The sequence below is a fragment of the Lissotriton vulgaris genome, chromosome 1_1 (genome assembly GCF_964263255.1).
Source record: "Lissotriton vulgaris chromosome 1_1, aLisVul1.2, whole genome shotgun sequence".
NCBI lineage: Eukaryota > Metazoa > Chordata > Amphibia > Caudata > Salamandridae > Lissotriton > Lissotriton vulgaris.
Genome location: NC_141685.1, coordinates 829,353,250 through 829,370,603, shown reverse-complemented (window position 1 = coordinate 829,370,603; position 17,354 = coordinate 829,353,250). Strand labels below are relative to the sequence as shown.

At 44.0% G+C, this 17,354-nt stretch overlaps 1 protein-coding gene across 2 annotated transcripts in view; it reads left to right on the top strand.

Moving 5' to 3' along the window:
• Positions 1 to 16,740, top strand: part of TLCD4 (TLC domain containing 4) — a 288,746-nt gene extending 272,006 nt beyond the window's left edge. For both annotated transcript variants that reach the window (XM_086957321.1, XM_086957314.1), the window contains exon 7: positions 15,241 to 16,740. In XM_086957321.1, the coding sequence (XP_086813447.1) occupies positions 15,241 to 15,556 (316 nt within the window). In that variant the 3' untranslated portion in view covers positions 15,557 to 16,740. The remainder of the gene's footprint in view (positions 1 to 15,240) is intronic.
• Positions 16,741 to 17,354: the final 614 nt, after the last annotated feature.

Sequence of the window (17,354 nt, the reverse complement as noted above, 5' to 3'; positions counted from 1 at the left end):
AGAAACCACACTCGGGACCGACCTGCAGGCAGCACAGCTCGCAGGACTCCTTCTGCCGCTAGGCGGCGGGGGCGCTTCACTGCCACCGAAGTGTCGACCACAGCGCCAGGCCTCCGCAAGTCACAACGTCTCCGCCACAAACGCTCTAATTGCCTCTCTTGCCATTTCAACTGCCGCCATTCTCTCGACAATGACTAGAAAAAACGTCGAAAAAGCCCAGAGAAACGAATGCCAGCACTGACAGGATTACCTCAGCTGATCCTGTCAAAAAGCGACTCCACCGTTCCTCTCACTCGCTCAGAGTGACGTCCCCTCCCTCCCCACCCTTCATTTGACCCTAACCCCTCCCACCACCCAATCAGGTCGCGTGAGGTCGTCCCTCGCGCGAAATCCCCCAGGGGGACATTGGCTTTGCCAAGTGCCCCTGGGGGCCCATTAGAGCAATGAAAGAAAGACTGCTGGTAGCGTATTCATGGATATAGTGTAAACAACCAACAATAATATGTGAAGTTGGAAATGTCCTATGGTAATCCTATGCAAACTAATATAAAATCACCAAAACAATATATTTGTTATAGCACCTGAAATTCCCAATATATATATAATGATATAATGTTTAACATGTATGTAGGTCACTTCAAAGTTTACATAGAAGTTATTTGATTGCATGCATTTGGGTCTCAGTTTTATTTTTTATCTATCGCAATGTCTGATAAATTATTGGATTATATGCTTATAACCTGTAAATATGAGCATAACAATTGCATCTATAAGTACTTCACTATTTAAATACTGGGGCGAAATCTATAATAAAAATAAATAAAAAACATAAGTATTATAACAACTTTTTTAAATAAAAAATACATCAATAAATTAGCTTTATGTACAGCTCCATTTGAAAGACTTTTTGTAAATACATTATATCTGTTTATTATTTTCCATATAGACATATATCTTTCTATGTAGTTAAGTATCTCTATATATTTATTACTTTACTCCTACTGTAGGGAAAAAAAACCTTCAACTCTCTCCAATTCACTACTCAATTCATACCAAATACTTTATTTCGGCATACATGCCATAAAAGTGTTCTCATACGCAGCACTTAGAAAATAATTCATCATTAGTAATACATTCTCATGGATAAAAATGCTTTTTTCACAATTTTGACTTTAAATGAGTAATAATAAGATGGTAAAATTGGATTGTGACATCTATGGGGTTAAAATGGTTTACGACATAGAAAATGCATAAATACAAAAAATAATACAGTCATGTTGCCAGGTTTACACATTTAAACCTCCTTGGTTGATAGCATTTTTTTGTCAGAGCCAACGTCTTTGCTAGGTTAAATACACTGATTTAATCAGCACTACCTAATACTCCATGTAGGACTCTCACTTGTGTCCTAGTTCTGTTACTAATGGTTTTTTCAGGGTTATATCAGAGACACAATGATGCAAAATAAAATATATAAACAAGAAACGCCGACCCCCGTCATGATATTCCTTTTTGAGCCTTTTTCCTAGTGCCCCACATATGACCAAGAAACTTGGCGACTGCACAGACAAACAACGGTCTAGTATCTGTTTGAAGAATTTGCATGGCCTCCCGACAGTTGTATGTGCCCATTTGTTTACAAGTTGTTTTTAGCCATTTCGATGTGGGACAAGCGTAGGCCAGACAGGCAAAAATAACATGAGCCACGGATTCCGTAAATGCCTTGCAGCCAGGACAATTTCGAAATGTTGGTGCTTTACTATGCCATCTTCCTAGGAAGTCGTTCAAAGGGAGAGGGACAATCCTGAACTGAATATATTGCTTTCTGTTGTGTGGTGTCTGTATTAAGTCGAGGTAGGGCTCCAATGAGCTGACCTGTTTGTGAAGCATAAATTCTGTTGTTAGCTTCCTCCAAGAGGACCTGCAGCAATCTACTTGTGTGACACAATCCCAATAGTGCCTCTTTACTATATTTCTTTGGAGCAGGGATGGATTTGAGTTTTCCCAGGGGCTCCCCGAAGCCCTATGCCTGAAAGAAGCTGCCTTATGTTATTTAACCACCCAATCTTGTTACAATTATCTAGACTGGTTACTTCCGCCATGGCATCAGCATATGGCGAAAGTTCTGGGGTCCTCCTGATTCTAGCCTAGAATAGCAATTGGCGGAGCTTAGATATATCTGTAATGGATTGTCGTCCTATGTCTAACATTAAGGGCTGAAGTCGGGTGCTCTGGGGCAACATCACTAGACTTCTAAGGAATGTGTGCTCTGATCGAGTAAACTCCTCTATTTTGTTGAAACCCCACAATTCTGACCTGTACAAAGTATAACTAACTGCTTTTAAGTCGTAGACTTACAGGACAGCGGCAAACGGTCTGCTAGAAGAGGAGTGGTGTTCTTTCCCAAGGCCCCTGTTATTTGCTTGTGTTTCTGTGTCATCTTTGTTACGTGGGGTTTCCACCACATTTTCTCTGATGGCTTTACACCTAGGTAGTCAAGTGTGCTTACTCTTGCCAGAGGGCCCTCCCAGTGCCTGTCTGCCCCTATAGGATTTGTGTGGATTTAGGATCATGAATTTAGTTTTCGACGTATTTATCTCAAGACCCCCGCATGCAGCAGAAGTTTTTGAATCACTTAAGGAGTAACTCTAACTCCCCCCGGGGTTTTTTACTCCAACGGGGTGTCATCTGCGAAAAGTAGGTTCACAATCTTTTCACCGCTTAAGGTTGGAGCATCGGCCGGCTCTTCGGAGACAATTTGCACTACTCCATTCATATATTTGGAAAAGAACAATGGCGCCTGTACACATCCTTTACATACTCCCCTGCTGACTGGAATTCGGGCTGTGAGTTGCCCCTGTAAGCCTCACCTCAACCAGGCGAAGTTGTCTTCATGAAGCTGTACACCAGATAGAGCAGTTTGATTGGAATTCCCATGTCTTTAAGGACAGATTCTTTCAGTATGTCCTCTACCACCACTCTCTGACTAATCCAAACCTCATTTTACTACTATGATCTCCTGAATAACCATTTCTAGACTCTTCCCACCTATAATCCCTCCTTTGACTCATCCCAAACCTCATTTACTGCTCTGATCTCCCAAATAACACTTTCGATTCTATTCCGGGAGTCTTCTTATAATGCATAGCTGCCCAGAAGCCTCCCAGCCCTAGAGCAGTCAACATGCTAAATTAGATCTCAGATAATCTCAGACAAGACTAGACTTTTCTTTCCTCCATCCCTACTTTGATGCATACTAAACCTCATTTTACTATTATGATCTCCCAAATAACACTTTCTAGACTCTTCCCTTCTCTATCCCTCCTTTAACTCATCCCTAACCTCATTTTACTACTGTGAGCTCCCTAGTAACACTTTCTAGATTCTTACCTCCTCTATCCCCCATTTATCCTATACAATCCAACTAACAAACTAACATGTCCACCACTCAAATTAAAAATGTATTTTTTTTTTCCGAAGGTTAAAGTGACGTTATTGTTGGGTGAAAATGTCAGTTTAAACATAACGTTTATTACTAAAAAACACAGATATTCAACAGTTATGGTTATTTCAAGACACTTTAACTTTAACCCTCTCCATGCGCAGTGCTGTTGGCTGTGATGTCGCCTGTGATGTCAGTTCAGTTACAATCAGTAATGTTATCATTGGTGTCACAGAACATGTCATGAGTGTTGTAAGCAGGGCATGGTGAGGGCGCAAATTATAGTTACCTTGAATTTCAAGCGTTTAAAAATAAAATGGAAAGTGATATTTTATTACCGTATGCTAGGCTAACCCCCTGCCTTTAGCTATGCATGGCGTGGGTCACCCACCTGCGGCAATCAGCCCCCCACTGCGCATGGTTTTCTCCTGTTCATGGCAACCAACTGTAGATGCTCAGTCCCTTAACCCCCCTTTTTTTAAAATTACATTTATATTATCTCGCGAGACAAACCAGACCCAGTGCTCCTACGGGACTCCTGCGCCCATGCGGTATGATTGAAACCACCGAAACATATTTTTTTTTATTTGGCCCAGGGGGGATCTCTCTGGGACCCCTCCACAAGGTCCTGTGGGATCAGGGTACTCCTACCCTGCACCTTATACCATTTTCTTTTTTTAATTCAGCCCCTCTGTTTTGAAATGGAGGTTGCATTATTTCCCCTTGTTGCGGTCAGCTAATCAGAGGGCAAGCTTTCATGGGATTTCGGAGTGAGACTGCAGATGATGGATAAAAGGCCCCCGTGGCAAAGAAGATTGATCTATTCATTGAAGTTGCATGATTGCGTGACTCTCACAAACTTCCCGGGAACCAGACCTTCCAGATATACAAAGCTTTGGAACCTTAAGTTATAAAAAATGACAGAACAGATCAACACCATATCACAACAAGCATTTGCAATGCAATAGGTCTCGCATTACGAAAGTTTGAGCCATTGGTCTTGTAGTAAATGACAATTATTTTATTTATGTGTTGGTTTTGAAAATAACGAAATTAATAGCTTTGTCATTTACAATGCCAACACTTTTAACTTTTGCAAATGTGACATCTATAGCATTTGTAATGCAACATGTTTTGTATTTACGTGACTTAGATGTATTGATATTACAAATAACAATGGCTTTTATTTTTTTCAAATAATTAATACTTAAATAAAAGTTATTGTAATTTATAATGGCAATAGCTTAAACTTCACTAAATAACTTTTGTGAAGATTATGTTCAGTGTATTTTATTGTGGCGAAAATCCAAGAACAGAAGTGAAATATTAACATATTTTTGTGACATTTGTAATAAAGCTTTACACATTGAGAGAACATATTTGAATCAGTTCTTGTTGAATAGTTGCACAGATTGATGCTGTGGTAGCGCTGAGTGATGTGGTGGCGACGGGTGATGCTGTGGCGTTCAGTGATGCTGTAGTAGCGCATAGTGATGTTGTGGTGCCCCTGAGTGATGTTGTGGTGCCCCTGAGTGATGCTGTGGTGCCCCTGAGTGATGCTGTGGTGCCCCTGAGTGATGCTGTGGTGCCCCTGAGTGATGCTGTGGTGCCCCTGAGTGATGCTGTGGTGGTGCAATAGAGTTAGGGCGATAGATAGATAGATAGAGTGAGGGAGATAGATAGATAGAGTGAGGGCGATACATAGATAGATAGATAAATAGAGTGAGGACGATAGATAGAGTGGGGGCGATAGATAGAGTGAGGGCGATAGATAGAGTGAGGACGATAGATAGACAGATAGATAGATAGATAGTGAGGACGATAGATAGAGTGAGGACGATAGATAGATAGATAGATAGATAGATAGATAGATAGATAGATTGATAAATAGAGAGTGAGGGCGATAGATAGAGTGAGCACAATAGATAAATAGAGTGAGGGCAATAGATAGAGTGAGGGCGATAGATAGATAGATAGATAAATAGAGTGAGGGCGATAGATAGATAGAGTGAGGCGATAGATAGAGTGAGGGCGATAGATAGAGTGAGGGCGATAGATAGACAGATAGATAGATAGAGTGAGTGAGGACGATAGATAGAGTGAAGGCGATAGGTAGATTGATAAATAGAGAGTGAGGGCGATAGATAGATAGAGTGATGACGATAGATAGAGTGAGGGCGTTAGATAGAGTGAGGGCGATAGATAGACAGATAGATAAAGTGAGTGAGGACGATAGATAGAGTGAGGGCGATAGATAGATAGATAGAGTGAGGGCGATAGATAGATAGAGTGAGGGCGATAGATAGACAGATAGAGTGAGGACGATAGATAGATAGATAGATAGATAGATAGATAGATAGATAGATAGATAGATAGATAGATTGATAAATAGAGAGTGAGGGCGATAGATAGATAGACAGAGTGAGGGCGATAGATAGATAGATAGATAGAGTGAGGACGATAGATAGATAGATAGATAGATAGATAGATAGATAGATAGATAGATAGGGCGATAGATAGAGTGAGGGCAATAGATAGAGTGAGGGCGATAGATAGAGTGAGGGCAATAGATAAATAGAGTGAGGGCAATAGATAAATAGAGTGAGGGCAATAGATAAATAGAGTGAGGGCAATAGATAAATAGAGTGAGGGCAATAGATAAATAGAGTGAGGGCGATAGATAGATAGAGTGAGGACGATATATAGAGTGAGGACGATATATAGAGTGAGGACGATATATAGAGTGAGGACGATAGATAGAGTGAGGACGATAGATAGAGTGAGGGCGATAGATAGAGTGAGGACGATAGAGTGAGATCGATAGATAGATAGAGTGAGGGCGATAGATAGATAAATAGAGTGAGGGCGATAGATAGATAAATAGAGTGAGGGCGATAGATAGAGTGAGGGCGATAGATAGAGTGAAGGCGATAGATAGATTGATAAATAGATAGAGTGAGGGCGATAGATAGAGAGTGAGGGCGATAGATAGAGAGTGAGGGCGATAGATAGAGAGTGAGGGCGATAGATAGAGAGTGAGGGCGATAGATAGAGAGTGAGGGCGATAGATAGAGTGAGGGCGACCGATAGAGTGAGGGCGACCGATAGAGTGAGGGCGACCGATAGAGTGAGGGCGACCGATAGAGTGAGGGCGACCGATAGAGTGAGGGCGACCGATAGAGTGAGGGCGACCGATAGAGTGAGGGCGACAGATAGAGTGAGGGCGACAGATAGAGTGAGGGCGACAGATAGATAGAGTGAGGGTGATAGATAGAGTGAGGGCGATAGAGTGTGTGTGATTGTGTGTGTGTGGTTGTGTGTGTGGTTTGGTGTGATTGTGTGTGTGTGGTTGTGTGTGCAATTGTGTGTGTGGTGTAGTTGTGTGTGTTCTTATGGTTGTTTGTGTGGTTGTATGTGTGTGTGTGCGTGGTTGTATGTATGTGTGTGTGCGGTTAGAGAAGGATGCATGTGGAAGAGAGCAGCAGATCAGCACAGCAGACGAGAACAGGGAGTTAAAGAAGGAGGCAGGTGGAAGAGAGCAGCAGATCAGCACAGGAGAAGAGAACAGGGAGTTATAGAAAGAGGTGGGTGGAAGAGAGCAGCAGATCAGCACGGGAGAAGAAAACAGGGAGTTGGAGAAGGGGCGGGTGGAAGAGAGCTGCAGATCAGCATGGGAGAAAAGAACAGGGAGTTAAAGGAGGAGGCGGGTGGAAGAGAACAGCAGATCAGCACGGGAGAAGAGAACAGGGAATTAGAGAAGGAGGTGGGTGGAAGAGAGGGAGGGCGATAGATGGAGGGAGGGCGATAGAGTGAGGGCGATAGATAGACAGAGGGAAGGGGATAGATAGATAGAGGGAGGGCGATAGATAGATAGAGGGAGGGCGATAGATAGATAGAGGGAGGGCGATAGATAGAGTGAGGGAGGGCGATAGATAGTGAGTGAGGGCGATAGAGTGAGTGAGGGCGGTAGAGTGGTAGAGTGAGGGTGGTAGAGTGAGGGCGGTAGAGTGAGGCCGATAGAGTGAGGGCAGTAGAGTGGTAGAGTGAGGGCAGTAGAGTGAGGGTGGTAGAGTGAGGACGGTAGAGTGAGGGCGGTAGAGTGTTAGAGTGAGGGTGGTAGAGTGAGTGCGGTAGAGTGAAGGCGTGAGGACGGTAGAGTGAGGGTGGTAGAGTGAGGGCAGTAGAGTCAAGTCAAGTCAAGTCAAAAAATTTGTATAGCGCACTACATACCCAGAGGGTTTCAAGGCGCTTAGGGAGGGGAGGGGGATTATTTGTCAAATATCCACGTTTTAAGCTGCTTTCTGAACGCTAGGTGATTCTGGGTGAGGCGAAGGTAAACGGGGAGTGAGTTCCAAGTTTTGGCAGCCAGGTATGAAAAGGATCTGCCTCCCATGGTGGTCTTGTTGATGCGAGGTACAGTGGCGAGGGCTTGGCTGGAAGAGCGAAGTTGGCGGGAGGGGGTGTAGAAGGACAGTCGAGAGTTGAGGCAATCTGGTCCGATGTCGTAGAGTGATTTGTGTGCGTGGGTAAGCAGTCTGAAAGTGATCCTCTTATTGACGGGTAGCCAGTGGAGGTCTTTAAGGTGACCAGAGATGTGTTCGTTGCGTGGGATGTCCAATATGAGCCTGGCTGAGGCGTTTTGGATTCGTTGTAGTTTCTTCTGGAGTTTAGCGGTGGTACCTGCGTAGAGGGTGTTTCCGTAGTCCAGTCGGCTCGTGACTAGAGCGTGGGTGACTGTTTTCCTTGTTTCGGAGGGGATCCAGCGAAATGTTTTTCTGAGCATGCGAAGAATGTTAAAGCAGGAAGAGGATACGGCGCTGACTTGTCTGTTCATTGAGAGTGAAGAATCCAGGATGACGCCAAGGTTCCGTGCGTGGTCTGTCGGGATGGGTGCTTTTCCGAGGGCTTCCGGCCACCAGGAGTCGTCCTATGCAGAGGGGGATTTACCTAAGATGAGGACTTCTGTTTTGTCTGAGTTCAGTTTCAGACGGCTTTGTTTCATCCATTCGGCGACTTCTTTCATTCCTTCGTGTAGGTTAGTTTTGGCGGTGCTGGGGTCCTTGGTGAGAGAAAGGATCAGTTGAGTGTCATCCGCGTAAGAGATGATGTTGAGGTTGTGTTGGCGGGCGATGGCCGCGAGGGGGCTCATGTATACGTTGAAGAGGGTGGGGCTGAGTGAGGATCCTTGTGGTACGCCGCAGATGATTTCAGAGGCCTCGGACTTGAATGGTGGGAGGCGGACTCTCTGGGTTCTTCCGGTGAGGAACGAGGTGATCCATTCCAGTGCTTTTCCTTGGATTCCGATGTTTCTGAGGCGTTGTAAAAGGGTGCTGTGGCAGACTGTGTCGAAGGCTGCAGAGAGGTCGAGGAGGATGAGGGCGACTGTGTCTCCATTGTCCAGTAGAGTTCGAATGTCGTCTGTTGCTGCGATGAGGGCGGTCTCAGTGCTGTGTTTGGCTCGGAAGCCAGATTGTGAGGGGTCGAGTGATTTGTTGGCTTCGAGGAAGGCGGCGAGCTGGTTGTTGACGGCTTTCTCGATGACTTTGGCCGGGAATGGAAGAAGCGAGATGGGGCGGTAGTTTTTGAGTTCAGTGGGGTCTGCTGTTGGTTTTTTCAGAAGGGCGTGAGTTCAGCGTGTTTCCAGTCTTCAGGGAAGGTAGCGGAGTTGAAGGAGCAGTTGATGACGTCTCGGAGGTGCGGAGCTATGACGGAGTCTGCTTTGTTGAAGATGTGGTGAGGGCATGGGTCAGTGGGGGATCCAGAGTGGATGGAATTCATCAGGCGGATGGTGTCCTCAGTGGAGATTGGGTTCCAGGCGTTAAGGGTGTTTACGGGGGAAGGATGGTCAGCAGATGGTAGGGTGGGTTGGCTTCCGGGTTGGTTGTCAAAGCTGTTGTGGATGTCAGCAATCTTGTTGTGGAAAAAAGAGGGCGGTAGAGTGAGGAAGTGAGGGCGGAAGCGTGGTAAAGTGAGGGTGGTAGAGTGAGTGTGGTAGAGTGAGGGCAGTAGAGTTAGGGCGTGAGGGCAGTAGAGTGAGGGCGTGTGGTGGCAGAGTTAGGGCGGTAGAGTGAGGGCGTGAGGGCAGTAGAGTGGTAGAGTGAGGGCGGTAGACTGAGTGCGAGCATCAGAACAAACTCGAATTGCAAAAAATAACTGGTGGTTGCCGAATAATCAGCGGTGGTTTTGCTGCCCTTCTATGGACACTGGAGGTGAGGGTTTGTGGTGGGCGGTCTGGTTGTTCTTTCTTGCGAGTGCTTGACTCTGTAGACCTGAATTTGGAGTTACCTCTAAAACAGATATACCTTCTACAAATCATAATATGTTGGCAGGAGCAGGGTGCATTTGGGGTTTCTGGAGGCAAAGGGGTGTGGGCATGACACGATCTGTAATTTACGACTGTTTGCGAGCATTATACAAATCTATCCACATACATACATAAAATTGTATTTGTGTGGAGCTTGAAAAATAGAAATTACACTAAAGTGCCTGATGCGCAGCACTTTTCGAGCTGAAAAATAAGTGAAGCCGCTCCAGATTCAAAGCAACCCGGCTTCTACCAAAAAGTATAATATTGAAAGATAAAAAATGGAACAAGGAATCCTGTCTTAGGTACAATTGTTGAATATCGTCTAAATGAGGCGCGAATATTTGAAGATATGTTCTTCTCGGCGTTGTGTGACTATCTTTAAGTTTCTTTTTTAACTTTCACGACAGCTCCGGGGTCTTCCCCACCTGTCATACAACAGGTTTGTCTTCTTGTTATTATAAATGATTTTTCGTATTCCTTCGTCCCTTCAGTTCACTGCAGCAGCCTGTTGGATTTGCTGCTCGCTTGCCAGTCACCCAGCACATCTGCTCTTCAGGCGAGCTGCTGTTGTAAATATGTAACTACAAACTGCAAGTGGCGCCCATAAAAATTCTAAGGAATACTCATTTAGGGCATCAAACCCCCCTCTTTGGAGCTGGCACTCGGAGACAGGCTGGCTGGGAGGCCGGCGTGTGAAGGGCAGGCTGCTGCTGCTTGAAGGTGTTCGAGGCCAGACAGATCCTTATCTGATGCTTATCCGCCGTGTGCGGCTTCAGGGTGGCTCCTGGGCGCACCAGAGGGCCACCGGCTGCCGGAGAGGGCTGCAGATGACAGATTACTGCTCATAAATGGCTGCCTCGTCTGCGCTGTCCAGCGATAATTCATCTGTGCGGCCTGTGGGGCCAAAAGCAATACGTAACTGGAAAACCGGGGGCACGCACCCACAAACAAGCCTGCCAAGGCACACGCGCGGTCATAGGTATACGCGCACTGAAACAGCCACGCTCAAGGGTGCATACGCTCTAAAGTAGTCTTGCAGTCTGGCTCACACATACATGCACTCCAAGAAACACAAACACACACTGATGAGTAAGAACATAGGCAAGCGCCCACAAAAACACGCAGGCAGAAAAATGGACAGGAGCAGAGAAAGACGCAAACATCCAGAAACACACAGACACACATAATGACAAGCAACTGCACAGCCAGGCTCACTATGCCCAATGTGAGGTACCAGTATGGCTCACTTTACCACACCCAAGGGCCAAACAGGCTCCCCACCGTAACCACCGCGGTAAATGTGTTCTCATCGCATGTACACCGGTGCAGGTGAGGTTTTTGCCACAATGTACCGGAGCTGCAGTATAAGGTTATTAAAACACGATTGTCCAGAATAAACAGACAGTGCGATTCCCTATCTCATGCTGCCTATACCCAGATCTCTCTGTGTGTCAGGGTCACGAAATGTGCCCCCTTCATAGGTGGTTTGTAACAGTCCCTGTGAAGTGATCACACAGGCCCTCTTTACTGCTTGCCTCTGCGTGCGTGCTTAGGTAAGTGTGCATCAGTGACTGGTGCGTGCTTTACTCACGCAGCTCCATTGTCTCTGCAGTGAAATATGTGCGGCATTACACTGTCTGCCGGCGCACGCACTTTCCTTTTGGTACTTTTTTAAAGGTGGAACTATGGCATGGGAGAGTGGTCGCTTGTGCAGATGAGGTGGTTGTAACGCAGTATATATGTGATTCTGTTGGTGAGTGTGGGCAAGGCCTTGAGTAAATTACTAGGAAAGCAGGCGAGATAAGCCTGTTAATGTCAGCGCGCTGGATGGAAAGTACGTGCAGCAGGGGGCGGAGCGGAGCCTTTGAAGTGTCGGTTAGAGTTGCATCAGGAAAGCTAAACCAGCAGGCGGATGCGCGTTCACGATCACATGCACTTGTGGAAATCCGCCGGCTGGTTTAGCTTTCCTGATGCAACCCTAAAATTCTCCCCTATCCATTCCTGTGGAATGGGATAGGCTCGACCTTAAAAGCACTTTTTCTGGACTAAGACCTTGCTTTCTGCCAAATTTCCTTTAGAAAATGGCACGAGGAAATTGCATTTTAGGACCTCCTTTTTTCTCGATCGCTGCTTGACGGATCATCCTGAAAATTTCCAGGAAGAAGCTGAGGCGGAAAGACTTATTTTTTGGGCATTTTTCATGAAGATTAGTCAAACTGTGCCAAAGTTATTAGTAAACTAACAAATCAATTACCGATGGTAAGTTGGTCCTAACTTAAACAACAGAGTGGCAACCGGCACAGAGTAAACAGAAGTGTGTCTTGCCCTCTATTTGTTTCCCACAGAGTTCTTGCCGTCTGTTTATGTGCAAAAAATTGCAATAACCCACTTAAAAAGAATTTACGAAAATAACCCAGGAACATTCCCTAGTCTCCTTAGTACTTGATACTGGAACCATGTAAGGTTCTTCCTGATCTTTTAAAAGTGTTCACACTTCCTGTGTTTCAATTCATAAACCATAAGGTTACGAAATACATCTGTAGAATCAAGGGGCACTTTAGGAACTGTATGGGATCTGAGTTTAAAGCCACTCCTACAATGTATAATAGATTTTATGCCCATACTATTTAAAGTATCAAAAATGTGGCTTTCATTCTTTAAATCAGTAAAAACAAACATATCAAGGTTTTCATTTTCTTTCAATTTAAATCTTAAGGAGTGCAATGGCCCTCTTTGTACCCATCTTTCCAACGTCCTTCATCCTCAGTCACAAGAGAAATCTCAGATTTGTTTAGGTCAGACACTTTTGTGTACTTTTAGCAGTTTGAGTTTAAGTATAAAATTGAAAGAGGTCTATCCTTGTATTTACATAGTTCAAGTCATTGTTTTGACAGTGATTGATCCGGGTAACTCCTCTTTTGTCATACAAACCCATGCACAAAACACTTGCAGTTTACCACCCACTTCAAGTAGGTGGTAAACCACTCGCACCCTTTGTGACGATGTGAGAAAATATTTTTCCCAAGGGACGACTGGCTGTCCTAAAAAAAAAAATGAAACTGAAAAGTTTAATTTTTCTTTTTAAATGCATCCCATTTTCCTTTAGGGAAAACGGGCTGCATTAAAAAAAAAAATTGCTTTATTAAAAAAGCAGTCACAGACATGGCGGTCTGCTGACCACAGCAGCCCACAATCCCTGTGAGTGCTAGCCATTCCTAATGGGGTCGCAAATTGCGCCTCCCTCATTAATATTAATAAGGCATGCAAAGTGCGACCCCATTAGGAATTGCAAACAGTGTCTGAGACACTGTTGTGCATCCCAATTTGCAAGCCGCAAATTGCGAGTCGCAAATGCGACACAATTTGCGAGTCGCATATTGGTGGGTCGTACATCAGGCCCTTAACCGTTGAAACTTAACCTTGTACTTTTACTTGCCCACTTAGGCCTGAACCCATTTGGCTCATAAATTCTGTCTCATGTTCAAACTTCCGTTTGTACCTCAATTGGCATTTCAGTTCATGCATTTCCCTCTGGATTTACTCAAGGTAAAATCTAGAACAAAACACTAGGGCATACAGTGTAAAATACCTGTTTATGCATCTTTTTTGCAAGTCGGGAGGTGGGCATACCTGCTAATTAGCACGCCCTGTGTAACTGTTAATTAGTGGGTTATAATGTACACTGAATTTTAATGAAGCTGTTATTTTCCTTCACGTCCTATCTTTCTCACTGTTTCAACCAAAAGCACTTGCTGTTGCCAGACAGACCGCTGCATTATGCACACATTTCTTATATGAACGTAAACTGCTAATACAAAGCCCAACACTGCCATATGTGATGAAGATCACCATCAAGCACCTGAGCAGGAACTTGATTTTCACTTTAACTGCCTTGACGTTTGGGTTCCTTTAATGTCCGCATTCGTCATTTAAAGAGATCCTTTATATGGTGTGCTCTGTAAGAGCCCAGTGCAGACGTTAATTACAGAATATGTTGCTGCCCAGGTGTGCATCTTCTGTTATAATCAGTACATACATAATCATAAGATTTCAAATACCGGTGTACAGATTGCTGCCACTGCACCTTTATTGTACCCACCACCCATGTTATTTTAGAATGGGTAATACTTTCCAGTTTACTCTTAATATATAATCAATAGCAACACAAGCTGCTCATAGAATATGTCACTTTCCTGTAGCAATCAGTGTGATGCTTTAAGTATTGTAGATTCTCATGCAACCTCCATCCTCTCTGGAGGTTGCAGGGGAATCAAACACCTAGTCATTGCAAGCTGCCAAGTTTGGAACATTACAGCAATGTCAAGCTCCGAATCAATTAGGCGAAATAATATTCTGACAATACTATAGGCAGCAGAGATTCTACAGCTTTATGCCATGAGGCAGTCAACATTCTGACACTCTCATTTTTAACATTAGACTTGGGAACTGATTACGAGGTCACAGAAGCCCGTGGTGACAGTCCCTAGAACTCCAGACTGGTGGTCCACCCACCATATTAAAATTACAGTAGTGGGACCACCACAGGCCTGCCTTTACCACCGTGGATCATGGATCACGCTGCGGTGGCGCGGCAGTGAGAGGACCTAATATGCTGGCTGTGGAGCTGTAGCACCGCCTAGCATGTTAGGAGTTTCCTCACCGCCAGAGTTTTCATGGCGGTGAGGCCACCATGAAAACTGTGGCAGTGAGGAAACAAAGTAGAGCCCCCTGTTTCCTCAAGGCCATGAGGTGCCTGCAGGGGGATACATGCTGCACGGCATAGACTTTACAGTGACTGCCCTGGGAACACTAAAGGACCACCTGCCAGACCACAAGATAACTCGTACTCTGCTGAAGGCCAGCAGTGAGGTTCGGCGGTGTGAGAGCGGGTGGTGGCCTGGCAGCCCGCTCCCACACCATCAAACATATAATCAGGCCCATAGACATTTGAGAAGAGCAAGTTGTATTCCCTCCCCACACCTACAGACACAGTAAGTGTTGCACAGCATGTGACTGAACAAGATCGAAACCAAATGTTACAGCTCCGTATCATTTTCTTTCCTTCTTTATTTCTTGACTGAGTTAATAAATCAGTGCTACAGAGCACAAAATTCACTGAAACAAACTTATGTTTTCCTACAGAATACTTTCATTTCTTTTATATTCAACACCTTTTGTTATCAAACTGTTGCACTATAATAATATTCAAGAGCAATGAGTGGTCATTGTTTCCCCCAGGCCACAGCTCCTGAACTACTGAAAAAGTCTTCATGTTTTCTGAGGCTAGCAGGACAATAGTTCCTATGACATCCTACTTAAATGAAGTTAAGATGATTTCTCAAAGCAGGCAGTTACTAAGGCCTCTGGCCTTGACTACACTTTTATTATGAATTTAATTCACCAAGAGGTCTTTTATTTATATATACTACCATAACATAGTAAATATCCATATCAACAGTATTAATGTCCTGTAAATGCTTTTTTCTTCCAGGTGGTTTCTTGAAGTGCTGGGGTATGCAAAATCCTCCAAATCAAACATCATTAATGGCGTATTGATGACGATCGCCTTCTTCGTCGTGAGGATAGCAGTCATGCCCATGTATTACTGGCGAGTGTATTCCACCTTTGGGACAGAGGCTTTCATCAGACTGGGTCTCGGTGCCCAGTGTGCCTGGATCATCTCCAGCATTTTGTTGGACATCATGAATATTATGTGGATGATTAAAATGGCTAAGGGCTGCCTTAAGGTTTTGCAGCTCATTGGAGAGCAGCCAACCAAAACGGAGGAGAACGGAAAGCTTGACTAGAACCTGCGCTGGAATAAGTACCTTTGCTTATAACAATCACATACCTGTGGAACGCATGCACTGTTTTGCCATAAAATTGTACTTCGCAGGATATAATTTATCCTTTACTCCACAGCTGGCCTTTCTTTTAATCCAGGGCAAGAAAACAAGCGCCATTCTTGTCCTGCTTACTAACTTCAAAAGAAATAGTCCACCTCTTGTTTACCACTCCTCTCGTTTACCACTTTAATGGTATTGAACACCTTTTTTTTAAAGTGATACCTTCATCTGGTTGATGTTTTTTGGTGTAATATACTGCAGCTCTTTCTTACCTCACCATTGTCTGGCACATGTGGCCTATGGATAAAAGTGGCATACAGCGAGAATGTACCCATCTATGAAAATGCATTGTTGCTGAAACAACTTTTGTAGTTTGGCGGATACTTGCTTGAAATTTTCTACAGTAATGCACATGTTCATCTTCTGCAAACAGTTGCCCGAATTATTTTCTAATTTGTCCAAGTCTTATCATGAAGTGATCGTCCTTGCAGAATCAAGTTTTTTTTCCTGATCTGAAGAGTAATTACTCCAATTATGAGTTGATTTGCATTTTGAAAGTTTTGTTTGAGTATTAACTTGCACAGTTGTTTTTAATCTGAAATTGATTTTAGAGGTCTTCTGTCCTCAAAAATACCGAAATAATTTCTGCAGATTGTTAAGAGTATTTTTTCACCATTCTATGTATGCCTTTCAAAAATATTCAGCTTAACAGAAGCATTTACCTCTTACCATATTACTAAACCTCCTTCATATATAGTAATTCTACATATCTGCAAACTGTTGCTGTTATGGCAAATAGCAGTGGTTCATCTGGTTTTCAAATTGATGCTAACCACATAATTCGGCTTACAAACGAAACTGCGGTTTCTATCTACACACTCATTGAATGTTTGAAGTCTGGATCCCAGGTAAAAGTGCAGTATATGATTAGAACAAAGACGGACAGTTACACAATACCTATCTGTTAATCCAATTTCAGCTTTAATTTCTTTTCTTTTTTTACAACTTTATTGAGTACCAAAAAGTGACTGCAATGTATTTTCCAGATACATTACGGCATTTTCCGTTTTTGTTTTGCCATCTTAAACAAATTTCTTCTTCTTTGCAGACTAGTTCGTCTGGGTGTGGATATCAATACATCATGGTACAATCAATACAATTGTAAGACAAGTAATGTGTGCTTACAAGGTACAATGCTATCACTTGGAATGATTGCATTTCAAAATACATTTTGAACAGTTCTGTTAACTAGAACCCCCCTTCCCCTCTCTCCACCCTTCCTCCTGGTCTGCCATTTCGTGTATGACTTTCAGCCGAATACAGTACAACTAACTAGATAACTTTTGCTACCAGTTGCTGGTTATGTGCGGTTTCTGTGCTGATTTGCCCTATAAGAAGTCTGTGTCGCGTGTTATGTAATGAAATGAAACGTATACGTTATGGAGTAGGGGTGACATGTCCAAGTATAAGGTCTATCTTTCTAAAATCCTCTAGCATGCGGTCCCATTCCATGGAAATAGGGTGTTTCCTTAGTCCTCTCACCTCCTCACATCTAATTGCCGCACTCTGCCCCACACCATCTGATCACATCTTCCTGCCACATAATTAATGGGGGCATCTAGGAGATTTCCATCTCATGGTGATCTCTCTTATGGCAAATGTAAGGGCGAGGTCTAGGAAGCGCAATTGGACCCACAGGGCGCTGGTACGTTTGCGGAGACCCAGCAGACATTCCAGGGTGTTGTCATGGATCGTTAAA